The sequence below is a fragment of the Notamacropus eugenii genome, chromosome 6 (assembly GCF_028372415.1).
Source record: "Notamacropus eugenii isolate mMacEug1 chromosome 6, mMacEug1.pri_v2, whole genome shotgun sequence".
Classification (NCBI taxonomy): Eukaryota; Metazoa; Chordata; class Mammalia; order Diprotodontia; family Macropodidae; genus Notamacropus; species Notamacropus eugenii.
In genome coordinates, this window is record NC_092877.1 from 339,865,877 (window position 1) to 339,888,314 (window position 22,438).

Below are 22,438 nucleotides of genomic sequence, written 5' to 3' on the forward strand. Positions count from 1 at the left end.
TACAGCATACAAAAATGCTGCCTTAGTCCCATTACTGTACCACCAGAGCCTGGAAGTCCTCAGGGTATCAGCTTCTTCCTTCACTCCACCCTCTGTACAAAGTTACATGGAGGAAAGAAAGGGCTGGTTAGTGAAGTTCTGATTGAACTTGTCACTTCCAAATCAGATTCCCAAGTGACAAGGTGATAAATATATGCCTCCAGCCCTGTGAAGTGTTAATTGGATGATGTTCCAGAAGTGAGGAGAGGAGCACATATGGGGATCTGCCTTCCCTCTGGGCACTTCATTTGGGATAGGTTTAAATGCCTCAGGGCAAACTCCAAACAAGGAAACAAAACACCTTGAACCTTTGGCTTTTTCACCTTTATATGACTTCTACCTTAAGAATACATACAGTTTTGTGTGATCTGGAAAGGGACTTGGGTATTCTCTGATGTAGTCTTGTTAAAAGTTTTATGTTTCATTTTATCTTAATATTTCCTGGAGAAGGAAATGGCAAACCAGTACCTTTGCCAAGAAAACCTCCATGGACATGGTATGGTCCAAAAAAGACTGAGCAACAACAACATATCTTACACTGACTATTTATATAGCTCTATAAGACAGAAGTAATTTAATGTACTGGAAAGATCACTGCAATGTAAATAGAAGAAAAACAACTACAAAAATTAGAAACTGAGGGCTGCGTAATCATAAGAGGCAGCTAGATGACTCAGTGGATATAGCCTGGAATCAGGAAGACCTGAATTCAAATCTGGCCTCAGATACTTATTAGCTATGTGACCTTGGACAAATCACTTAACTTCTCCCTCAGTTTCCTCATCTGTAAAATGGGGATAATAATAACACTTCCCAGAGTAGTTATGAATGTCAAATTAGATCATATCTGTAAAGTGCTTAGCAGTGTCTAGCATGTAATAAGTGCTATATAAATGTTAGTTAATATTATTATTAAAGCACTTAGTATACTGCCTTGCGCATAAGTCAAGTGCAAGTCATGTGGACGTCATGATCTTCAAAAACGAAAGGCAAACACAGACAGACAGTCATCTTAGTGTTTGTGAGGATCAGATGAGTTAATATTTGTAAGGCACTTAGCCCAGTGCTTAGAATGTAGTAAGTGCTGTAGAAATGTCAGTTATTGTTATTATAATTATTACAGCACATAGTAGGTTCCTAATAAATGCTTCTTCCCTTGTCTTTCTCCCTTCCCTATAATGACCAAGCCTGAACCCAATAGAGAGATATGAGAATTCAATTTTCTCTCTTCTTTGAAGACATGAGGCGTTATGGGTATAGATCTTGGACATACCAGAACTCTGTTGATACTCATTAGTTTTAGTGAACTACTCCCCTTCCCCCTGCCTGCCAACTTTCACCCTTCTTTATTCTTTGCTACAGGGGATAGCTTTCTGGTTGGTGGAAAAGGGATATATTGGAAGATAAGGAGGAAGTTTTTAAAAAGGAGAAATAGTTTTTAAAAAGAAATGTTGATATATATATAATAGGTATCATATTGCTTGCCTTTTGGATGGGTCAGGAGTTACGGAGATGGTGAATGGGACCATAGGACTGTCCATTGTTATGGCTTTTCAAAGCAATGGTGGTATTGATTTCATTGGATGTAATAGCAAGCAACCTAGCACAAGCAGGATGACTGGCTAGCACAGGTTCTTTGATCAGTTTTTAAGGTAAGGTAGCTTTAAAGGGGTTAACAATTCTACTTTTAATTACATTCACTAGCTCAGGGGAAAGATCAGCACTCTGAACTTAGAGAAAATACAGGCAAAGAAAATACAAGCAGAGAAATTAGCATAAAGACCAACAGGGGGGCAGAGCCAAGATGGCGGAGTAGAAAGACGCACATACACATAGCTCCGAACCCACAACCCATAGAACGGCTACAGGGAAGTAACTCACGGCGAATTCGGCACCCAGAGGCCACGGAATATTGGAGCAAGGGAGATTTCTGTTCCAGAGAGACCTGCAAACCTCTCGCGGGGGGTCCTTCGAGCTGCAGACTGGGTGCCGGGACTTGGAGCTGAGTGCAGCCCTGCCGCGGCCGCGGCACCGAGAGGAAAAGATCCGAGCGGGCTTCAGGGACGGGATCTCCAGCGGCCACGCGGGTCCCTCCACCCACAGGTGACGGGGGTCTGTGAGAGAGTCTCTTTGGCGGGTCGAGAGGGGAGTGGGGTGCCCCCATAATTCAGGCCCCCCCGGGAGGTAGAAGCTGAGAGGTGGCTGCAGACAGGGGCTCCCCAAGCGGGCGGGAGCCTGGATCCATTGTGGAAGGTCTGTGCATAAACCCCCTGAGGGAACTGAGCCTGAGAGGTGGCCCTGCCCCTACCTGACCACCTGAACTTAATCTCAACACTGAATAGCAGCCCTGCTCCCACCAAAAGCCCTAAGGCTGGAAGCAGCATTTGAATCTCAGACCCCAAACTTTGGCTGGGAGGATCAGGAGGCGAGGTGGGTGTGAGGAGAATATTCAGAGGTCAAGTCACTGGCTTGGAAAATGCCCAGAAAAGGGAAAAGAAATAAGACTATAGAAGGCTACTGTCTTGGAGAACAGGCATTTCCTCCCTTCCTTTCTGATGAGGAAGAACAATGCTTACCATCAGGCAAAGACACAGAAATCAAGGATTCTGTGTCCCAGCCCACCCAATGGGCTCAGGCCATGGAAGAGCTCAAAAAGAATTTTGAAAATCAAGTTAGAGAGGTGGAGGAAAAACTGGGAAGAGAAATGAGAGAGATGAAAGAAAAGCATGAAAAGCAGATCAGCTCCCTGCTAAAGGAGACCCAAAAAAATGTTGAAGAAATTAACACCTTGAAAACTAGCCTAACTCAATTGGCAAAAGAGGTTCAAAAAGCCAATGAGGAGAAGAATGCTTTCAAAAGCAGAATTAGCCAAATGGAAAAGGAGATTCAAAAGCTCACTGAAGAAAATACTTCTTTCAAAATTAGAATAGCACAGATGGAAGCTAATGACTTTTTTCAAAACCAAGAAATCACAGAACAAAGACAGAAGAATGGAAAAATGGAAGATAATGTGAAATATCTCATTGGAAAAACAACAGACCTGGAAAATAGATCCAGGAGAGACAATTTAAAAATTATGGGACTACCTGAAAGCCATGATCAAAAGAAGAGCCTAGACATTATCTTTCATGAAATTATCAAGGAAAACTGCCCTGAGATTCTAGAGCCAGAGGGCAAAATAAATATTCAAGGAATCCACAGAACACTGCCTGAAAGAGATCCAAAAAGAGAAACTCCTAGGAACATTGTGGCCAAATTCCAGAGTTCCCAGGTCAAGGAGAAAATATTGCAAGCAGCTAGAAAGAAACAATTCAAGTATTGTGGAAATACAATCAGGATAACACAAGATCTAGCAGCCTCTACATTAAGGGATCGAAGGGCATGGAATAGGATATTCCAGAAGTCAAAGGAACTAGGACTAAAACCAAGAATCACCTACCCAGCAAAACTGAGTATAATACTTCAGGGGAAAAATTGGTCTTTCAATGAAATAGAGGATTTTCAAGTATTCTTGATGAAAAGACCACAGCTGAAAAGAAAATTTGACTTTCAAACACAAGAATGAAGAGAACCATGAAAAGGTGAACAGCAAAGAGAAGTCATAAGGGACTTACTAAAGCTGAACTGTTTACATTCCTACATGGAAAGACAATATTTGTAACTCTTGAAACATTTCAGTATCTGGGTACTGGGTGGGAGTACACACACACACAAGACCAACAGACAGGGCTCTGACTTCCTGAATCAAAATACTTTACATAAACCACTGGATCGAGAGAGACTTTACATCTGAGCAGTGAGGGATAGAGGGGTCTGAACACATGGTTACTCAGAGTCTGGACCAGGGAATCAAATGGTCTTTCTCGTAAGCAAACCCCCAAAGCAAAATACCAACTCAGAGTATCCATTTCTCAGAACCAGATGGCATCACAATCCTCTTGACTCAGTGCCTAATCAACTTAATACAAAAAGGTGTAGAAACCTTCCTATAAGCAAGCCTCCCCCTAAGCAAGCTTCTCCTTAAGCAAGTCCCTCCCTCAATGGGCTCCACATGAGATCTATTAATGGGCTGGGAAAATCTTATTATCCCATTAATATTACAGTAGGAAAATGAAACATTCTGATCTAAAGGCAATAGACTCACTGCATTTGTACTCACTCAACTAGATGGGACATCTAAGCCCCTAGATGAAGTCCTGAGGTGGAGTGAATTAATTATCTCACAGAATGAAGGTAAAACATAGTCTTTGGAGATCAGAGTATACTTTCCTAGGTGAGAGGAAGAATGGGCAAATGGCAAGATTTTAATGGATACTTAGGACTCAAGAAAGAAGGATATGTGTGTATGGAGTCTAGGAAGCAGATCCAGGACAAACAAGTGTCTCAAGGAATTTTATAACTGCAGGAGGCTTCCTGTGCCACTACCAAAGGCATCTTTAATCATCTTAAGGGAACTTGCAAAACCCAGGAATCAAAATTAATTTAAATACGTCTTAATTGAAAGTAAAATGTAAGGCAAACTATGCCATGCAGCACTTTTAGGAGTTCGGGGTGAGGGCAGAGGGGCTAAATCCCCCAAAGGAATAATCAATAGACTGAATAGTTGAGGGGATTATTACAAGCTACTTTGGGGCAGGTTTAACGAGGGGGAATAGTGAGAACCATTTCTATCCTTATGAGACGCCCTGTTCTTGCCTCCTGTACCTGGTTGCTCCAATTCTAACATGTGGGCAAGGTCAAGAAGAGACACAGCTTTGTGAGTTTCTGGGTGCCCCAGCTCTGGCTACTGAGCCCAGAGAGAGGGAGGGCTTCTTTGCCTTTGCCAGCATCCCTTAGGACCTGGGGGTGGTGGAGGGAATCTGTTAAAATCTGCCATTGTTGATCCTAATTATGAGAACATCTGTCCTCCTCTTCACAGATGTTCTGTTGCTCTGGGAACAGGTTTGTTTGTGTGTTTGTTTGTTTGGGGTGGGGGGGAAGCAGACAAATGTAGACAAGACTACTTAAAATCCAAAAACTGAAACTAGTCAGCATCCTGGGATGGTTTCTTGTTTAGAGAGAACAATTTTGTATTTTGTTACTGGAAGAGAAAGAAATTAAGTTCAAACTGGCTAGAAAAATTTCTGATATATAAACTATGTCAGAAGTTGGAGGGGAATAGGTAAAACTGGCAGCTAGGAACCCTACTTTCTTTAACATAGTAATTAGGACAATGACCACGAACATATTTGAACTAGGTGGCCTCTAGAAGTAATGTTCTAGAGACAACTTTAGAAAGCCCATTGTTAAGTTTTGAATGTGAGCATTTGCACCTTGGAAATTAAACACTACAAAATACAATAAAAATTTATTTAAAAAATTAAAAACCAGACAAAGGGCTTGATTCAGCTCACTGGCCATATTTGCTGATCCCTGGATTATAGCATGAAATACAAGCACCTTGGTTTGACCTTCAAGGTGCTTCTCAATTTACCTTTACCACTTACCCTTACAGCCTTATTTCACACTTCCCCTTCTTCAAGAATTCTCCACCCCAACAAAAAGAGACTAACTGTAAGCTATCTCCTGAAACTGACACAGAGCCTCTCGATTGTGGTAAAGGATCCCCTCCGTGTCTGAAACAGCCTGCTTTCTTGTCTCTGCTTTTGAGAATCCCTGTCTCTCTCTCCCTTAGCTCATGGGCCACCTTCATCGGGAAGCCTCCTCTGATATCTGAGGAGTCTTATGTTCTTTCTCCTTCCTTGGGTTTCCTTGTACTGTCTTCATCTTTGTACCTGGGGACTCAATTTCTTCATTTGTAAAAAAAGGGAGTTGGACAAGAATTCTTAACAAAAATAGCAAGGATAGAGAACTTTAATATTTCCTTCTTTGCTCATCTAATTTTGTATCATTTTCATGAAAACTCTGGGAGGTAGGATCTATTTTCATCCCCATTTTACAGAAGAGCAAGTTGAAGCAAACAGGTTACATGACTTGCCTAAAGTCACCCAGCGAGTAAGTGTCTGAAGCTGGACTTAAACTTAGGAAGATAAGTCTTCCTGACTTTAGGCCTGCTGCTCTATCTACTGCATGACCCAGTTGTTTTTAACATGGGGCTATGAACTTGTTTTAAAAATACTTTGATAATTATACTTCAACACTATTGGTTTTGCAATGCTATATAGCTTATGCATTTAAAAACACTATTCTGAAAAGGGACTTATAAGCTTCATCAGACTGTCAAAGGGGCCTAGGGCTCTCCACAAGATGAAAAGCCCCTGAATTGGATGACTTTAAAGTCTCCTCTGGGACCAGATGAATGATCCTAGGAAAGTGCTGATTTCTGTCCCCAGAGCCCAGTAGAATATAAACTCCGGACTGTTTCCTTTGTATCCCCATTGTCTCATACACAGAAAGCACAAATCAATACTTAACAAGTGTTGATTCAGATCCTTGCCTTTCACTAGGATTCATATCATGCAGATATCATAACATAACATGACATCATATCATGTCATGTCATATTATACTATATCACATCATACCATACCATAGTACAACATACCATACAATATCGTATCATACTGTATCTTATCATATATCACAACACACCATATCATATCATATCATATCATATCATATCATATGTCATATCGTGCCACATCATAACATTTCATGTGATATTGTAGATCATCATACAACATATTTATTCGCTGGCTCACTGGTTAGAATTTTGGAACTGGATTCAGGAAGACCTGAGTTCAAATATGTCCTCAGATACTTACTAGTTGTATGATCCTGGAGAAGTTACGATCTGTCTTCCTCAGTTTCCTCATCCGTAAAGTGGAAGTAATAATAGCACCTGCCTCTCAGGATTGTTGTGAGGATCAAATGAGATCATATTTATCCTAAAACTATAAGACACTATATAAATGCTAGCTATTATTATATGGACTTCATATTACCGAGTCCAAAGTACTATTGTTTAGGGGATCTAATGTCCTGGGTATTTTTGTTTGTCACCTTTTCACTCACAGTCTACGTACTTGACTGAGGCAGTGACTTGGTGAATGGCATTTGTGCTAATTACCACGAGAGGATCTCCCCACCTTCCCCCAGTGTTGGCTCTCCAAAAGCCAGCAGGGGGACCTCTATCCATAGGAGAAGACCAGTCGGCCACAAGGGGTGGGGAGAGAGGCCATTGACACTTGGCTCATCTAGAATAATGAATGCAGAGACCCAGCAATGCTTTGATGGCCACACCGAAGGAGCCAGGCGAAAATGCAGCCCAGAAATCCTTTTCCTAGAGATAAGTGGCTAGGTCACTTGAGAGGATGTGTTTCATCCTTCAGAAGAGAGAAAGAGGCAGCTGAAGTGCACCTCTCAGGAGTGCCCTGATTTCAGCCTCTTTGTTGGACCCCTGGCTGTGTCCTCCATGCCCTCTCCTAACGACTGCATTTGGGCAAATGTTGTGAATTTCCTGAGGGGGGGGGGTCACTCAGGTTTTAGCTGCATCTACTGAGTTTTCTTTTTCTTTCTCTCCCTTTCTTAGATAAAGAATTTTAAAAAAACAACCAAATACTTGTTTTCCAGAGGCGAAAGCCCATGGAATTTTTCAAACCTCTTGGAAGAGCAAAAGAGGTCAGAGAGCCCTGGAGTACTTTAGCAGTTCTGTGACCCCAAACCAATTATCCAAAGCCAAATGGATGATGAGATTTCTTTATTTCCCTTTTGAATTGCATGTGTTTCTGCCCAGAAACATTTCTGTACTGAAGAAATGCTCACCCCAGCCAGCCCTACATTTAATTTTGTTTCATTACCAAAATGAACCCCCCCACACACCCCCAAGTCCCATGATTATTAGAGGCACATGGCTTAGTGGATAGAGTGCTAGACCTTGGAGACAAGAAGTTCTGGGTTCAAATCCTGCCTCTGAGGGTTGCCACCCCCTAACTCTTTGCTTAGCAGAGATACATGGCTTAATGTACAGCGAACCGGACTGTGGAATCAAGAAAGTCTGAGTTCAAACCCTGTGTTTTATAATTCCTAGCTCTTTGGCCATGTGCAAAGCCCTTCGCCTCTGTGAGCCTCAGTCTCCTCATCTACCACACAGAAAATGAGATAATGAATAGGACTTTGACAGCCTTAAAGTGCTATACATATATATCCCATAAAAAATAAGAACAGCCATGGAAGGCTTTGTGATATCAGCAGTATGGGGGATCCCTCCAGCCATGGACTCAGGTTACAACCCTGATATGACTTAGTTTATCAAAGGATCATAGATCTAAAGAAAGAACAGACCTTCAGAGTCACTGAGACCAAGCTTCCTTTTACAGAGGAGAGAACTGCTAGCCTGAGAGCTTCAGCATCTTTCCTGAGACCATTTTTGAGCTTCGCTATAATGAAGTCATTGCTCTGTGACCAGCCTCTCTCAACATGGCTAGGCTAGCTAGTCCTCAAAGGAGAGACATCTAATCTGTTGCCTCTTCCATACGCAGTCTGCTTTCATCTCCTTGGACACAGGACAAGTGACCTTCCCTCTCTGTGTCTGAGCTTCCTCATTTGTAAAACAAATGAATTGGAACCAATGACCTCCAAGGTTTGCTCCCCACTTTACATCTCAACCCCATGACCTGGAGTGGGATGCCCAGAACTTGATCTTTCCTGCCCCTCCATTTTGTGAGGGATGCCAGGGGAAGATTCTCACTGGTGGGGGTTAGAAAAAATGAAGAAAAAGAAAAATCAGCTGAAAAATGAAAATCCCAGCTCTTGTTAATATTGTAGTTCTCATGGTTTCTTGGATATTATTTGGGGCAGTGAGGTGGCAGAGTGGATTGAGCTCTGGTCCTGGAGTCAGGAAGATCTGAGTTCAAATTTCCCTGAGGCACTTACTAGTTGTATGACCCTGGGCAAGTCACTTAACCGTTGCCTGCCTCAGTTTCTCCAACTGTCAAATGGAGATAATAGCATCTACCTCCCAGGGTTATTGTGAGGATCAAATGAGATAATAATTTTAAAGAGACTGTCATCGTTGTTCAGTTGTTTCAGTTATGTCTGACTCTTTGTGACCTCATTTGGGGTTTTCTTGGCAAAGTTATTGGAGCAGTTTGCCATTTCCTTCCAAAGCTCATTTTCCAGATGAGGAAACTAAGGCAAACAGGATTAAGTGACTTGCCCAAGGTCACATAGCTAGGAAGTATCTGAGACTGGATTTAAACTCAGGTCTTCCTGTTTCCAGACCCAGCACTCTAAACACAACCAACTAGCTGCCCCAGGGTACACAGTAAACACCACATAAATGTTAGTTATTGCTAGGCTTATTACCTCATAGGATTGCTGTAAGGATCAAATGAGAAAATGTTTATAAAGCACTTAACGCAGTGCCTGACACAGAGAAGGTACTATAGAAATGCTAGCTACTATTTTTAGCCCCAGATCTTATGAAATTAAACCTTATTGCATCATGTTGGTCCCTTTTTGACAAATATTATTGGGGTTCAGCTAGTTAGATGGAACTTGAATTGGGAATGGAGAGTCTTGGGTTGAGCTCTTGCTCCTGCTACAAGACTGTGCACAGGCACATCATCTCACCTTTCTGAGTGTCTGTTTCCTCATTTGTAAAATGAGGGGGTTAGACCAGATGACCTCAAAGGTCTGTTCCAGATGCAAATGTAGTTATACAATGGCCTCTGGAGCTGAATACAGTGTCACAGAATTCTAGAGACATACATTTCATACCTGGATAACCTTAACACATACTCCATTGCATAGGATTTTTGCAAATCATCCCCATATATCTAAAATGAAATGGAAACTTGTGGATTGTTTTTGTGGTGTGTGAAGATACCATTCAAAAGACCCACTATTTGTCACCTGTTGAACAGTGATCTGAACCCACAGACTAGGTGCAGAATTCCTGCAGATGTATAAGAGGGCACTGAGATCATTTTCTCTTCTCCTTCTCTCTGTTAGTGGCTGAAGAAATAAATGCCATTCTCACTTGGAGAAGGCAGAAGTGGGATCACCAGTGAGGAGCTGCTTGTAGCACCTGTGGTGATGATACGGTCACTCATCAGCCCTGATTTCCTGGGTGGGGACTATGAGCCAGGCAAAAGAAATGAGAAAATCCACCAAATGGAATCAATCCTTTCATGACACATGGATTATAAGCCATTTGGGTTTTTTGTAAATTATTTAGAAAAAAAACGAAGATTAATTTTTAAGACCAATATCTTCAAACAATATGACCTTGAATTGTATAGGGGACTGTTATCAATGACCTAGAGCATGTGTGCAGTGCTGCAATTTTTCAGAGGTAGTATGATGTGAAACCTGGAATACAATGGCAGGGTCAGTTTCCCACCCATCTTTTGACTCCTTTGTCACTAACAGATCAAAACCATTTATAAACTGAGATAACATCTTAGTTTATTTATATTATGAGATTCTCAGATGAAAAAGAAGTCTACAAAACACAGTGGAAGTATTATAATCTCAGAATTTAACATAATTATCATTGGACATCCAGAGGTGTTTACAGCGTGTGATAAGATTCAGTACTTTGTTTGAAATGGTCCCTAACAGAGTCATTCTCACTAAGTCACTGCGGAAAAAGTGTCGCCTTCGTAGTCAGCAGACCTGGGTTCAAATCCTGCCTCTAACACTTAGGCAAATGATTTAGCCTTCCCGAGTCTCAGTTTCTTGATGTGTAAAAACAAAGGAATTGGTTTAGATGGTCTCTGGTCTCTTCCTGATTTAGACTTTATTAGGATCTTCACCCACTTCACTTCATCTGAGAAATTAGGAGCTTGGACTAAATGATTTCTAAAGTCCATTTCAGGGCTAGCAGGTGGTAGAACAGAATAATAGACTTGATCTTCTTGGCCCCAGGGGGCTGAATGAGAAGTAGTGGGTGGAAATTGTAATTTAGATTTAGCCTTGCAGTCTGGGAAAAATAAACCAAAACACTTCCCAACAGAGAAATCCAAAAGTGTAATGGACAACCTCAGAATAACTGTGGGATTCTCCTCTTGGGAGGTCTTCAAGTAGAAAGTAGATGGCAGAGGGGCTTTCTTGTTCTAGCATGGTTTGGAAGAGACAGTCTGTCTTTCACCTCTGAAATTCTATGATTCTAATTCTAGATAATTTTGGAGGATAATCAGGAGCCCCAGAGACTGCCCATCAGCTTAAAAAGAGAATCTTCATCAGCTTTGATTTATGCAAAGATCATCCTTTTTTTGTGCCTTGATCTCACAGAGCGAATGAGAGCCTTGGTTACTTCTTTCTGGTTTTTTTCAGGTTGTGAAGGCTCCAAACCAGAAAGCAAGGTAATTGAATTAGCAGCAATCAAGACAAATTTTGTCAAATCTGTTGATATATTTTCCCCCCAATACAGAAGTTGCTTATTGTCTGCACAGCTGTCTTTTAAAAAAGATTTTCACTCCCTGCTCTGATTACTGATAACCTGCAACATCCATAAAAATTGCCTTGATCAAAAATCAAGTTTCTGATCGGCATATATCTTCCCAAAGCAGACATCTTCTGACTCCCTCATGGCAAAAGAGACTTTTCATCAGCTTTTGATTTATGCAAAGAGCATCCTTTCACCTATTACAATTCACGATTTTCTTTGAATACTTGAGAAAAATGGCTTCCTGCTGTTTAAAGCATCTCTTTTCCCCATACCATATTCTTCCTTCTACCACCTTTATTTTCTTCCCTTGCTAGTATGGGAAATAGCCATTTACACCAAAAGTTCCCAGTCAATATGTTTTTATTTACTTTAAATCTATTTAGATCTAATTTGGGGGCAGAAGAGCCGAGGACGCCTCCTTCTTTATGTGGACGATGATAAAAAAAATTCATCTTTTAGTACATTAGATCTGCTGCTGCTGCACTAGTAGTCTCAAAGTCTTTAGATTTTGCAAAAGGGAACTGAAACCCAGCAAGCCGGATTAAAAGCCCATTCAGAATGTGCAGAGAGAAGCACATGAAAATGATCCAGAAGGAGGTGGCGTATTTTTCACTGTGAGTTTTGTATATGAAAGTCCCTTCCTTATAATTTGCAATTTTCTCTGAGAGATGGTGCATCTTCACTTCAGAGGCAAACAGCACCATAACAAGACAACCACAGGAGCCTAAAACAAAGAGAAAAAACAAAACAAAATGAGGAGATGAGCAAACACTTCTCAATCCTGGTGGCTGGCTGGGGCTAAGAGGAATGGGGAGGAAGAGCAAGAATTAAGAAAATTTTTATTTGGAATGATGCTCAAAAAGTCACTAAACTTTGCAAACCCTTTGACTCAGCAATACCACTAAGACTTTACCCTAAAAAGAGCAAAGAAAAGAAAAAGGACAAGAATGTACAAGAATATTTATAGCAGCTCTTTTCAAAGGACCAAAAATCTGGACACTAAAGAGTGCCCACTTGTTGGGAAATGGCTAAACAAATTAGAGCATAATGTTATGTGTCCTAAGAAATGACAAAATGAACCATTTCAGAGGAAACTGGGAAGACATCTATGAACTGATGCAGAGTGAAGTGAGCAGAACCAGGAGAACACTTTGTACAAAGAAAACATTACACAGAAAAAGACTTAGAAAGACCATAGAACTCTGAGCAGCATAGTGACAAGCAATACCAGAGGACCAGGAGTGAAGTCTGTTACCCATCTCCTCAAAGAGACATGACGGACTCACAGTGCAGAAAGACATGGCTAGTGAAGGCATTAGTTTCTCTTGACTAGGCATATCTACTATGAGTTCTCTCTCTCTCTCTCTCTCTCTCTCTCTCTCTCTCTCTCTCTCCTTTTTTTCTTTTTCCCTTTTTGTTGTTTCTTTTTCTTCATTCCTTCTCTCCTTCCTTCCTTCCTTCCTATCCTTTCTTACAAACATTTTTAGTTACAGGGGTTTTGGGTGTAGGAAGTCTGAAAATCCAGGATAGCAGGAGGGCCTAGAGAAGGAAAACTGCCAAAACAAATCTGTTACCTTATTACTAATCCTATTTACTCAATCACAAATTCTAAAAATAAAATAATAAGATACAAAAATTTCCTTGAATGAGAGACTCACAAAAACCTGGGGTTGGAACCTTCGTGGCCATTTAGTCCAATCCGTATCACAAAGGAGCTCCTGCATCCCTTGCAGTCAGCTTCTACTTGAAGACAGCCAAGGTGATGGTGGGGGTGGTGGAACCCCACCACCTCTGTAGGTAACACATTTCCCCCTTTGAAAATTTACTTCCCACTTCTGAGCATAATTGTGTAATTCCTTGTGAAAATAGTTTAAACATTTTGTGTTTCATTCTGAAAAGCAGAGTTTTCTCTGCATTAAAATGGCAACTAACAATGACAATGGAATGCTTTCACTTCTTTCCTTTGAAAGTTGCAGAAAAAAATATCACTGCTTTCTTTCCACAAATGCCTTCTCTGGGCCATGCAGTAAAAGATGTGAAATCCTGGTGTTTCTTTAGCACTTACAAAGAAAATTCAAGGTTGGTTTCCTTTTCAAGTTGTTAACTGTTTCAAAAATGCAGCTTTATTAAGGGAAATGTCTCTACATTGAGACTTTGCTTTGAACTAAAACAAGAATTGTTTTTGAAGTCTTGAGAATCAAAGCATTTCCAAATTCATTTGGTCACATCCTTTTCAGATATGATGGGAGGATAGAGTCACTGAGTACAAGAAGCAATGTTCTCCTTCTTTCTGCTTCTGTCCCAGCAATCAGCTGGAGAGCATCCAGAGAAGTCAACCAGGATGATAAAAGGGCTCAGATTCATGCTGTAGGAGAGTTTGTTGAAGGCACTGGGAATGTTGAGAAGCCTAGAATGCATGTGGGCAGTATGAAGAGCTGTCTTTATGCATTTGAAGGTCTGTCACATGCAAGAGGAATTAAGCTAATTGTGAATGGCCCTAGAGAGTGGAACTAAGAGAAATGGGTGTGGGAAGGCTAATTCAGGCTCCAGGTCAGGAGAAACTTCTTGTCCATGAGAGCCAGGGAAAAGTGAAGTAAGTTGCTATGGGAAATCCCATTCACTGAGTCTTTGAGCAAAAGCTAGATGAGCATTGGTCAGATATGCAGTCAAACAAAGGAATTCTTTTTCATGTATGAATTGTACTGGAAATTTCTTCCAACTCTGAAATCTGCTAATTCTTTGAACCTGGCCACTAGTTCATTCAAGGCCTTAGGGGGGAAATGTATAAAAAACAGAATGGTTTGGATTCCAGTTCCATGCCCTACTTGTCCCAAAATTCATATTGAGTCTCACCTCAACAAGCATTTATCAGTCAACCAAATCAGAAAGCAGTCATTAAATACCAAGCATGCACCATGCGCTGTCCCAGGTACTGAAGATACAAGTGCAAAGAATGAAGTCAAAGGTATTTGTAATGAGCTCAGATTCTAATGGAGGAGACAAGTGTGAATGTTTATCACATATATGTATGTTGTGTACGTGTATGTATATGTATATACACACATATATAACATATAATATGAAGTTAAATGCATTCAATAAGGTCTTACTTGGTATAGAGTAATGAACCCTAGTCCATTACTAGGGAAGAGAATAAGTTTAGATAATATTAGACCATTGCCCCAGTAGTCAGGGAAATGAAGGGGAAATACCTGTGGTTGAGATCTGGTTTTTATTCTTTCTCTGCCAATGATGCTTAGGGAGGTTTAGATCAAGGGCAAAGGTGGCATGCAAACTCATTTATAGTGGCCATTCTTGGGCAGAGAAGTATCCATGGACAAATGTAGTGGTGAAGTACAAGAACACTCCCATCTCTCTTCCTGGGTCACCACTTTAGAAAGGTTGTTGGTTCCTGTTCTTCATAAAATTCAGGGTAAACAGAGGCATAACCTCTTTACTTCCTAGATTGAAAGCTCTTTTCCTAGCAGAGATCTTTTTCTTCATTTTTATTGGACTTGCCATGCTTTGAAGCCTGAATTATAGGATTATAGAGGTAGAGTTGCAAGGCATCTCAGGGATCACTTGGTCAAACTCCTTCATTTTACATAGGAGGAAACTGAGACTCAAAGACTTTAAGGAACTTGCCCAAGCTCAAACACAGACTGGGTGATAAAGCTGCGATTTGAAGCCAGAGTCTGACTACAAATCCGGGGTCTTTCCCTCATAAGAAGCTGCCAGGGATTACTGAGTTATGGGGTTGCCCCTCGGTGATATCCAGTGTCTTGGGATCAATGTTTATTAGTATTTAGGAACCCAAACTGTGCCCTAGGTCACATCTGGATGTGGAATCATCCCAGAATCTTATCATTAGATTTGATTCTGGGATGTTGGCATGCTTCCTTCAGGTCACATCATCACCATCATTCTTATCATCACTAGCATTTATATAGCACTTGAAGGTTTGTAAAGAACACTTGTACGTATGATCTCATTTGCTCCTCCCAACAACCCTGGGAGGTAGGTGCTATTATTATCCTCATTTTACAGATGAGGAAACTGAGGCAGGCTGTGAAGTGATTTCTCCAAGTCACACAGCTCTTAAGTGTCTGAGGCTGGATTTGAACTTGGATCCTCCTGATTCAACATCAAATACTCTATACATAGCATTACCCAGCTGTAACAACATCCATACCCATTTTTGTATTTTCTTTTATTCTATTTTGTTGATGCTTCTTATTTTTAGCCACACATTTATTTCTAAGTATATCCTTCTACATTCCCTGCTCAAGGAGCCTTTCCCTTATAATAAAGATTTGAAAAGAAAGAGAAGGACAGGCAGTTCAGTAAAAACAATCAGCAAACACACTGACCACAGCTCACTGAATATGGAACATTCCATGCCCCATAGTTTGCTGCCTGTGCAAGGAAGAGAGGAACTCAGCAGGTGCTCACTGAGTCCTCTTGCCTATCAGCAGGAACAATACATACGTTCCGCTCATCTGGCAATTGCTCAAACATCTAGAATTGGAAACCCCTGTTCTGGTGTCTGAAAAAAACCTCAGGCTTGAGTTGGTGGTAACCAATTTAGTTGCCACCTACAGCATTTCAGCTTTTCTCAACTGTCTGGGGAAATAGTTAAGCATCCTATGGGTGGTTCTACCCTCAGATCCCTGGATGTGGAGGAAATTAGAAGTCAGGTGGATCTCCATGGCTGGGGGCCTGGGAAAGGGAGGAGATCTCTTATTAAACATTGTGTACAGGACCAAACATGCCATCTATCCTGCTTAGTTAATTTCTGAAATGCCAAAACAAGGGCCATTTTGACCGTCATTGTTGAGGTCAGAGGCCACATTCAATCCCAGGCCTTTCCTGACTCTAATCCAGCCTTCTGCCATTCATCTTTTCTCCCTGCCATGATAAATGCCTTGGCTGGAGAAAGAAATATCTGCCTGTGGTGAGCTCTGATTTTCTATAAAATTATGCAAAAATCTCTTAAAAAATCAGTCACTAAAGATTATGTAGTCAACGGAGAATTCCAAAAATGGAAGATGCTATCTTCTCCTGGGACTTCATTTCAAATGATTGATGGCTGCCATATCTATACATGCAGACAATGAGCAATGGAAAAAAAAAAGAGAGGAGGTTCGTTCCTCTGAACTCTGCAAAAACAGGTAGAGAATGGCAGATGCCTTTGCTGTGGGTTCCTGGGAAGGCTGGGGTGAGAGAGTAAGGCCAGTGGATTTGGGTCTTACCTTTGTTTGGGAAATATAGAGCTTGAGCAGATGTATTTGAATCAAAGCAGCAGCTATCACTTGGCATCAGGAAGAGGAAATAGCTCCATGTAGAAGAGGGGTAGATTATAAAAGCAATTTTTCTAAGTTGATGAGATTGTTAGAAAAAATGGGGTCTGATTTTACTGGAAAATATACAGTCATACAAATAGTATACAGGGGGAAAAATTGACATGGAGATGGGCTAGCTTTCTAAAATTATGATAGAAAACATGGGGCCATAATGAGAAATATGTACATAATTCAATTCAATCAAAAAAATAATTTGTTAAATCCTTATGATGTAAATGGCCATGCCATGTACCAGGGGTACAAAAATGAAAAATGGCAGACTCTAAACCCTCATAGAATTAATATTCTACTTAGGGGATGCAGCATTAGAGGCAACGTGATACAATAATAAGAGTTAGGAAGATCTTAGTTCAAATTCCTTGTCTGAAGTTTTATGAGTTGTATGAGCCTGGAGACTGGGCAGCTTGGTGATACAGTGGACAAAGAATGAACTTTGGACTTAGGGAGACCTAAGTTCAAACTTTGCTGTATGACCTTGAGTGAGTCACTTGACCCTGTTGGCCTCAGTTTCCTCATCTGTAAAATGAACTGGAGAAGGAAATGGCAAACCACCCCAGTATCTTTGCCAAGAAAACCCCAAAAGGAGGTCTCAAAGAGTCAGACATGACTTTCAACTTCAGTTACCTCATCTGTAAAAATGGAGATAATAGTACCTACCTCCCAGGGTTGTTGTGAGGATCAAATGAGTTGATACATGTAAAGTGCTTTGCAAACCTTAAATTGCTATATAAATTCTAGCTATTATTATTATTGTGGTTTCATCATCTGTAAAATGGGGATAAGTTTAGCCTCAAGGGCATAGTTGGAGGCTCAAAAGGGGTGATGTGTGTAAAGGGCTTTACAGGCTTTTAAACAACTGTACACATATCCATTGTGATGCAAATGTCTCATACAAGTATGTGTTCAATAGAAATTGTGGCAAATAGAGATTACCTTACTCATTTACACCCTTCTGAGGCTGACGGACCTTTTCAGGACCAGAATCTTAACAAAAATGGGAGGAAAAGGATCACAAATTAATAATTAGTTAATATAATATTATAATATTAATCTCTCCCAGAATAAAGGAGAGCTACAAAGTGCCCAAGGAAACTCTGAGTAGAGAAATAATACTTTCAGTTTTAGCAATCAGGGAAAATTTCATTAAGGAGGCGGTACTTGCAGTGAGCCTTGAAGAAAGAGAAGGATTTATCAGCCTAGATGAGGAGGGAGGGGATGCTGGGCATGGGAGAAGAGTTCAGGGAAGAGCCACTGGTCCAGTTTGGCTACATGGAGTGTATGAAGGGGAGTCATGTGACACAAAAGTGGAAAGATTTAGGGGAAGGCTTGAGTTGTAATTGGTCTCCCATTAGGCCCTATAAAAAGTTAGCTAAGCATCCAAGGTTAGTTCACAGAATTACCAGCTTTTCAAGCTGGAAAGGGGACCCTGGGGATCATCTAATCCCATCCCTTCAATAGATGGCTGGAAGGAAATGATTTGAGTGCCCTATTCTGAAGTCCAGCATCCATAGCCTGGAACTGCCAGTCTCTCACCCTGCCATTGAGCCTCATATCCAAGCATGAAATCCTTTCTCCTCACCTTCACAGCCCCACTTCAGGCTAAAGGGCTTCCCATCTCTTCTGCTAAATGTCTTCCCTCAGCAAGGACAACTCTGGGCTGTCTTTTATTTGTGATTTCACTCACTTTTAATCTATCTTTTCTTATGCTGTTCCCTGGTCACTAGGTGCTTTCCTTATCTGCCAAGCACACGAGGCTTCCCAGGAATGCCCAAGAGGAAAGTAAGATGCAAATCTTCGCCCCTCCAAATGCTAAAATAGCTGTCTAGGAACACAGCCTCATGCTACCAAGGTCTGGTTATTACAGACAGCATCACTGATACGAAAGGTGAGCCTTCTTTTAAAGTACCTTAGCTTCTTGTCTTTTTGTCGCTTAATTATATTTTGTGGCATATTCAAAGTTAATTATACAAATGTCAACACCATCCATTTTTAAAGGATGATAGGAAAGTATTTGTTTAACTCAGTTTGTATAGTTCATTATAGATACTTCTGGTCTCCCCTCCTCCCCAGAGACTCTTCTACCTTATATGTATAAGCAGGCGGTATGATGGGAAAGACTCTGGATGGGGAGTCAGGAGACCTCAGTTCAAACCTCAGCCCTTCCACTTACTAGCTGTGTGACTAGGAGAAAGTCAGGTAACCTCTCTGAGACTCTTCTACCTTTCTAAAAGGGGATGATGATATTTGTACTGCCTGCCTCCCTGGGCAGTTGTGAGGAAAATTCTGCAGCAGTGGGATGTACTGTTATGGTCTGTGAGATACTCTGGGGAATTCTATGTGGTGGAATGGATAGACAGCCAGTCTTGCAAATGGAAAGTTTGAAGACCTGCCACAGACACCAGATAGGCATGGGTATGTTTGCATGAATATGTATAGGGGTAAGTAGGTGGGTAGATAGATAGACAGACAGACAGACAGACAGACAGACAGACAGACAGACAGATAGATAGATAGATAGATAGATAGATAGACAGATAGATAGAAAGATGGATGGAGATAAAGATGATATAGATAAATATCTATATATACATATACAAATGTATACATACATCTATGTTATATATGGATATATATCCATATACATATATATACACACATACACAAATATACAATATATAGGGTTTATTTGAGAGGGGTGTGGAACACCATACCTGTGATTTCATTGGTCTAGGGAATTTCTTTTGAGGAAAAGTAGATTGGCACCGGCTCTGTTACTATGAATGGTAGAGGTTTGCCTGAGATTCTGGGAATTAAAGTTAGAAGGTAGCTAGTTGGTACAGTAGATAGAAGGCTGGCTGTGGAGTCAGAAAGACCTGTATTCAAATTTAGCCTTAGACATTTACTAGCTGAGTTGTCCTAGGCAGGTAGCTTAACTTCTGTCTCTGTTTTCTTATGTGTAAAATGAGGACAATAATAGCATTTACTTCCCAGAGTTTTTGTGAAGACCCAGTGAGGTATCTGGAAGCTGCTTTATAAATCTTACAGCATGATATAAATGTTAGCTACTGCTATTACCATCATTACCGCCACCCCCATCATCACCATCATCATGACCACCACCACCACCCCCATCATCACCATCATCATCATCGTCACCATCATCACCATCATCATGACAACCACCACTACCACCATCATCATCATCATCATCCTCATCATCCTCATCATCATCCCAATCATATAATCATTATGTCAGAGAGAGGATTTGAACTCAAGTCTTCCTGGTTCAATGGCCATATTGATATCTATACGTCAAACATAGGGTATCCCAAATACTGTTGCCTCCTGACACCAAACCTTATCATTTTAACAAGTGTGGCATAGTAGATACAGGATCAACAGTAGTCATTCAGGAAGATCTGGGTTCAAATTCTGTCTCTGTTTTACCTGTGGGCAAATGACTAACCTTTCAGGAGAGCTCCTGCCCTGCCCCTATTATAAATTCCAAATGAGTTGTTGATATGTGTGGAGCTGATTACATTAATGAAATCACAGGTCTAGAAACCACTATCCCTACCCCCACCCCAACTAAGTATAGTTGCTAACATCTGAGATGTTACAACAGCTTGGATATGCTACCTTCCACTGAAGTCCTATTCTGTTGTTAATTGTGGTGTCAAGGTGAAGGTGATAATTTCATTATGCCTGTGTTAGTCAGTGAAAGCTCTGATAACTCTTATACCAACTTGGAATGGCTCTGAGTGTGGGCTTGGGCAAATCAGTCTTCAGAAGACCAGCCAAGTGACTCTCTCTGGCATTCAATGACCAAGTATTTAGTAAAGGTTTACTAGGTGATATTATCTTCCTCCTGATCAAGCAAGATGCGGGATGGAAATCTACATTTTTGGACATGAACGTTGTGGTCATTTGTTGTGCTTGACTATGTGTATTTGTCCCAAGGATTCTGTTTTCATTTTTTTCTTCCAAATTTAAGGTAGGGTAGTCAGAATGGAGAGAAAATAGATGCTTATTAATTGAAAAATGAAATAAAATGCAAAACATGCCTTCTATGTGCCAGGTAATGTGCTAGGTGCTGGAGGTGGCTTATTATATATATAAGCCACCTCCAGCACCTAGCATATATATATATATATGATTTATTGGGCATAGCAGTTCATTAAGAGGAATTTCATTACACCGATGCAGAACTCTGCCTTCTCTAAAACTTTGAATGAATGAATGAACTGGGGCAACTAGGTGGTGCAATGGATATAACCTGGAGTCTGGAAGACCTGAATGAATGTAAAAGTATTTATTAAGCACTAAACACCCGAAACACACACACACACACACACACACACACACACACACACGACAGCTCCAGTGCACTGGGAATTTACATTCTAATCAAACAGACAACACACAAAGTGGGTGGAGAGAGGGACTTTGTTTTGGAAAGCTAGGGATGGTGAGTAGGGCCATTAGGAAGTAGATTGACACACCCCATCCAGGAGCAACAGGAGAGCAGATTTGATAGTTCAGGGTTCTAGAGATAGAGAGTGGAACCAGGAGAGAAAGGATGATGTGCCACGGGCAAGGTGACTGGTGAGGACAGACTGAAGCATTGCTGGTGGCTTTTTCTGAAACAGTGAGAAGTTTGCCAGGATGGAAATTTCTCCTGGATAGGAAGGAAGCTGTCCAGGCTGATGATGATGGTGATGGCAATGATATATCATTATGTCATATAGCATTTTAAGTTTGCAAAGAGCTGTACATGTGTTTTCTCATTTGAACCTCATTTTACAGATGAGGAAACAGAGATTGAGAAAAGTTAAGTGATTTACCTGAGGAGACACAGCCAGTAAGTATCTGAGACAATTCAAATTTAAATTCAAGTCTATCCATTGCTTTCTAGATGCCTCGAGGTAAGGAGATGGCTTAGAGAGTGGGTAGGAAGCTCAAACAAGGTTGGGGTTTTCTTTGAAGTAACAGTCTCTAAGACTTGGTCTTAGGGCAACTAGGTGGTACAGTGGATAGAGTGCAGTCCTGGAGTCAGGAAGACCTGAGTTCAAAACTAGCCTCAGACATTTCCTAGTTGCCCTAGTTCCTGGGCAAGTCATTTCACCCTGTTTGCCTTAGTTTCCTCATCTGTAAAATGTGCTGGAGAAGGAAATGCAAACCGTTCCAGTATATTTGCCTAGGAAACCTCAAAGGGGGTCCACAAAGAGTTGGACATGACTGAACAAAAACAACAAACCCTTGGTCTTTCAGAGTTGCTTACTGTATTAAAATAATAAGTTACTTGTTCTGAGTATATAGCTAGTTCATATTATAGGCAGGGCTTGAACCGGACTCTCGTCCCCTAGGTTACATTGCTTTTCATGTATGTATGTGTTTACATTTGTGAGGGTATGTATGTATGTATGTGTACTTATGTATGCATGCGTGTTTATCATGCACAAAGGCTACATCGTAAATGTAACTGGAAGTAAACCAGATTTTGCCGGTTTTCATGGCATCTTCTCCATGGTCTGAATAGTTGAATTTCATGTCATTATGAAAATGTATCTATCAAGCACTTAATAGAGTGTGGTCTTGTACAAAAGGAATTAACTACTTCTTGCTCTCTGGGGAGCCCGGC

General features: G+C 40.9%; 2 protein-coding genes across 3 annotated transcripts in view; one reads left to right on the forward strand and one right to left on the reverse strand.

Moving 5' to 3' along the window:
* The window catches only part of MED12L (mediator complex subunit 12L), a 603,739-nt gene that overhangs the window by 10,891 nt on the left and 570,410 nt on the right, over positions 1 to 22,438 (forward strand). For both annotated transcript variants that reach the window (XM_072618312.1, XM_072618310.1), the window contains exon 2: positions 18,522 to 18,682. The gene's annotated coding sequence lies outside the window, so the exon portion shown is untranslated. The remainder of the gene's footprint in view (positions 1 to 18,521; positions 18,683 to 22,438) is intronic.
* CLRN1 (clarin 1) overlaps positions 10,430 to 22,438 on the reverse strand; it is a 43,472-nt gene continuing 31,463 nt past the window's right edge. The window contains exon 3 of the mRNA XM_072618340.1: positions 10,430 to 12,158. Within this exon, the coding sequence (XP_072474441.1) occupies positions 11,890 to 12,158 (269 nt within the window). The 3' untranslated portion in view covers positions 10,430 to 11,889. The remainder of the gene's footprint in view (positions 12,159 to 22,438) is intronic.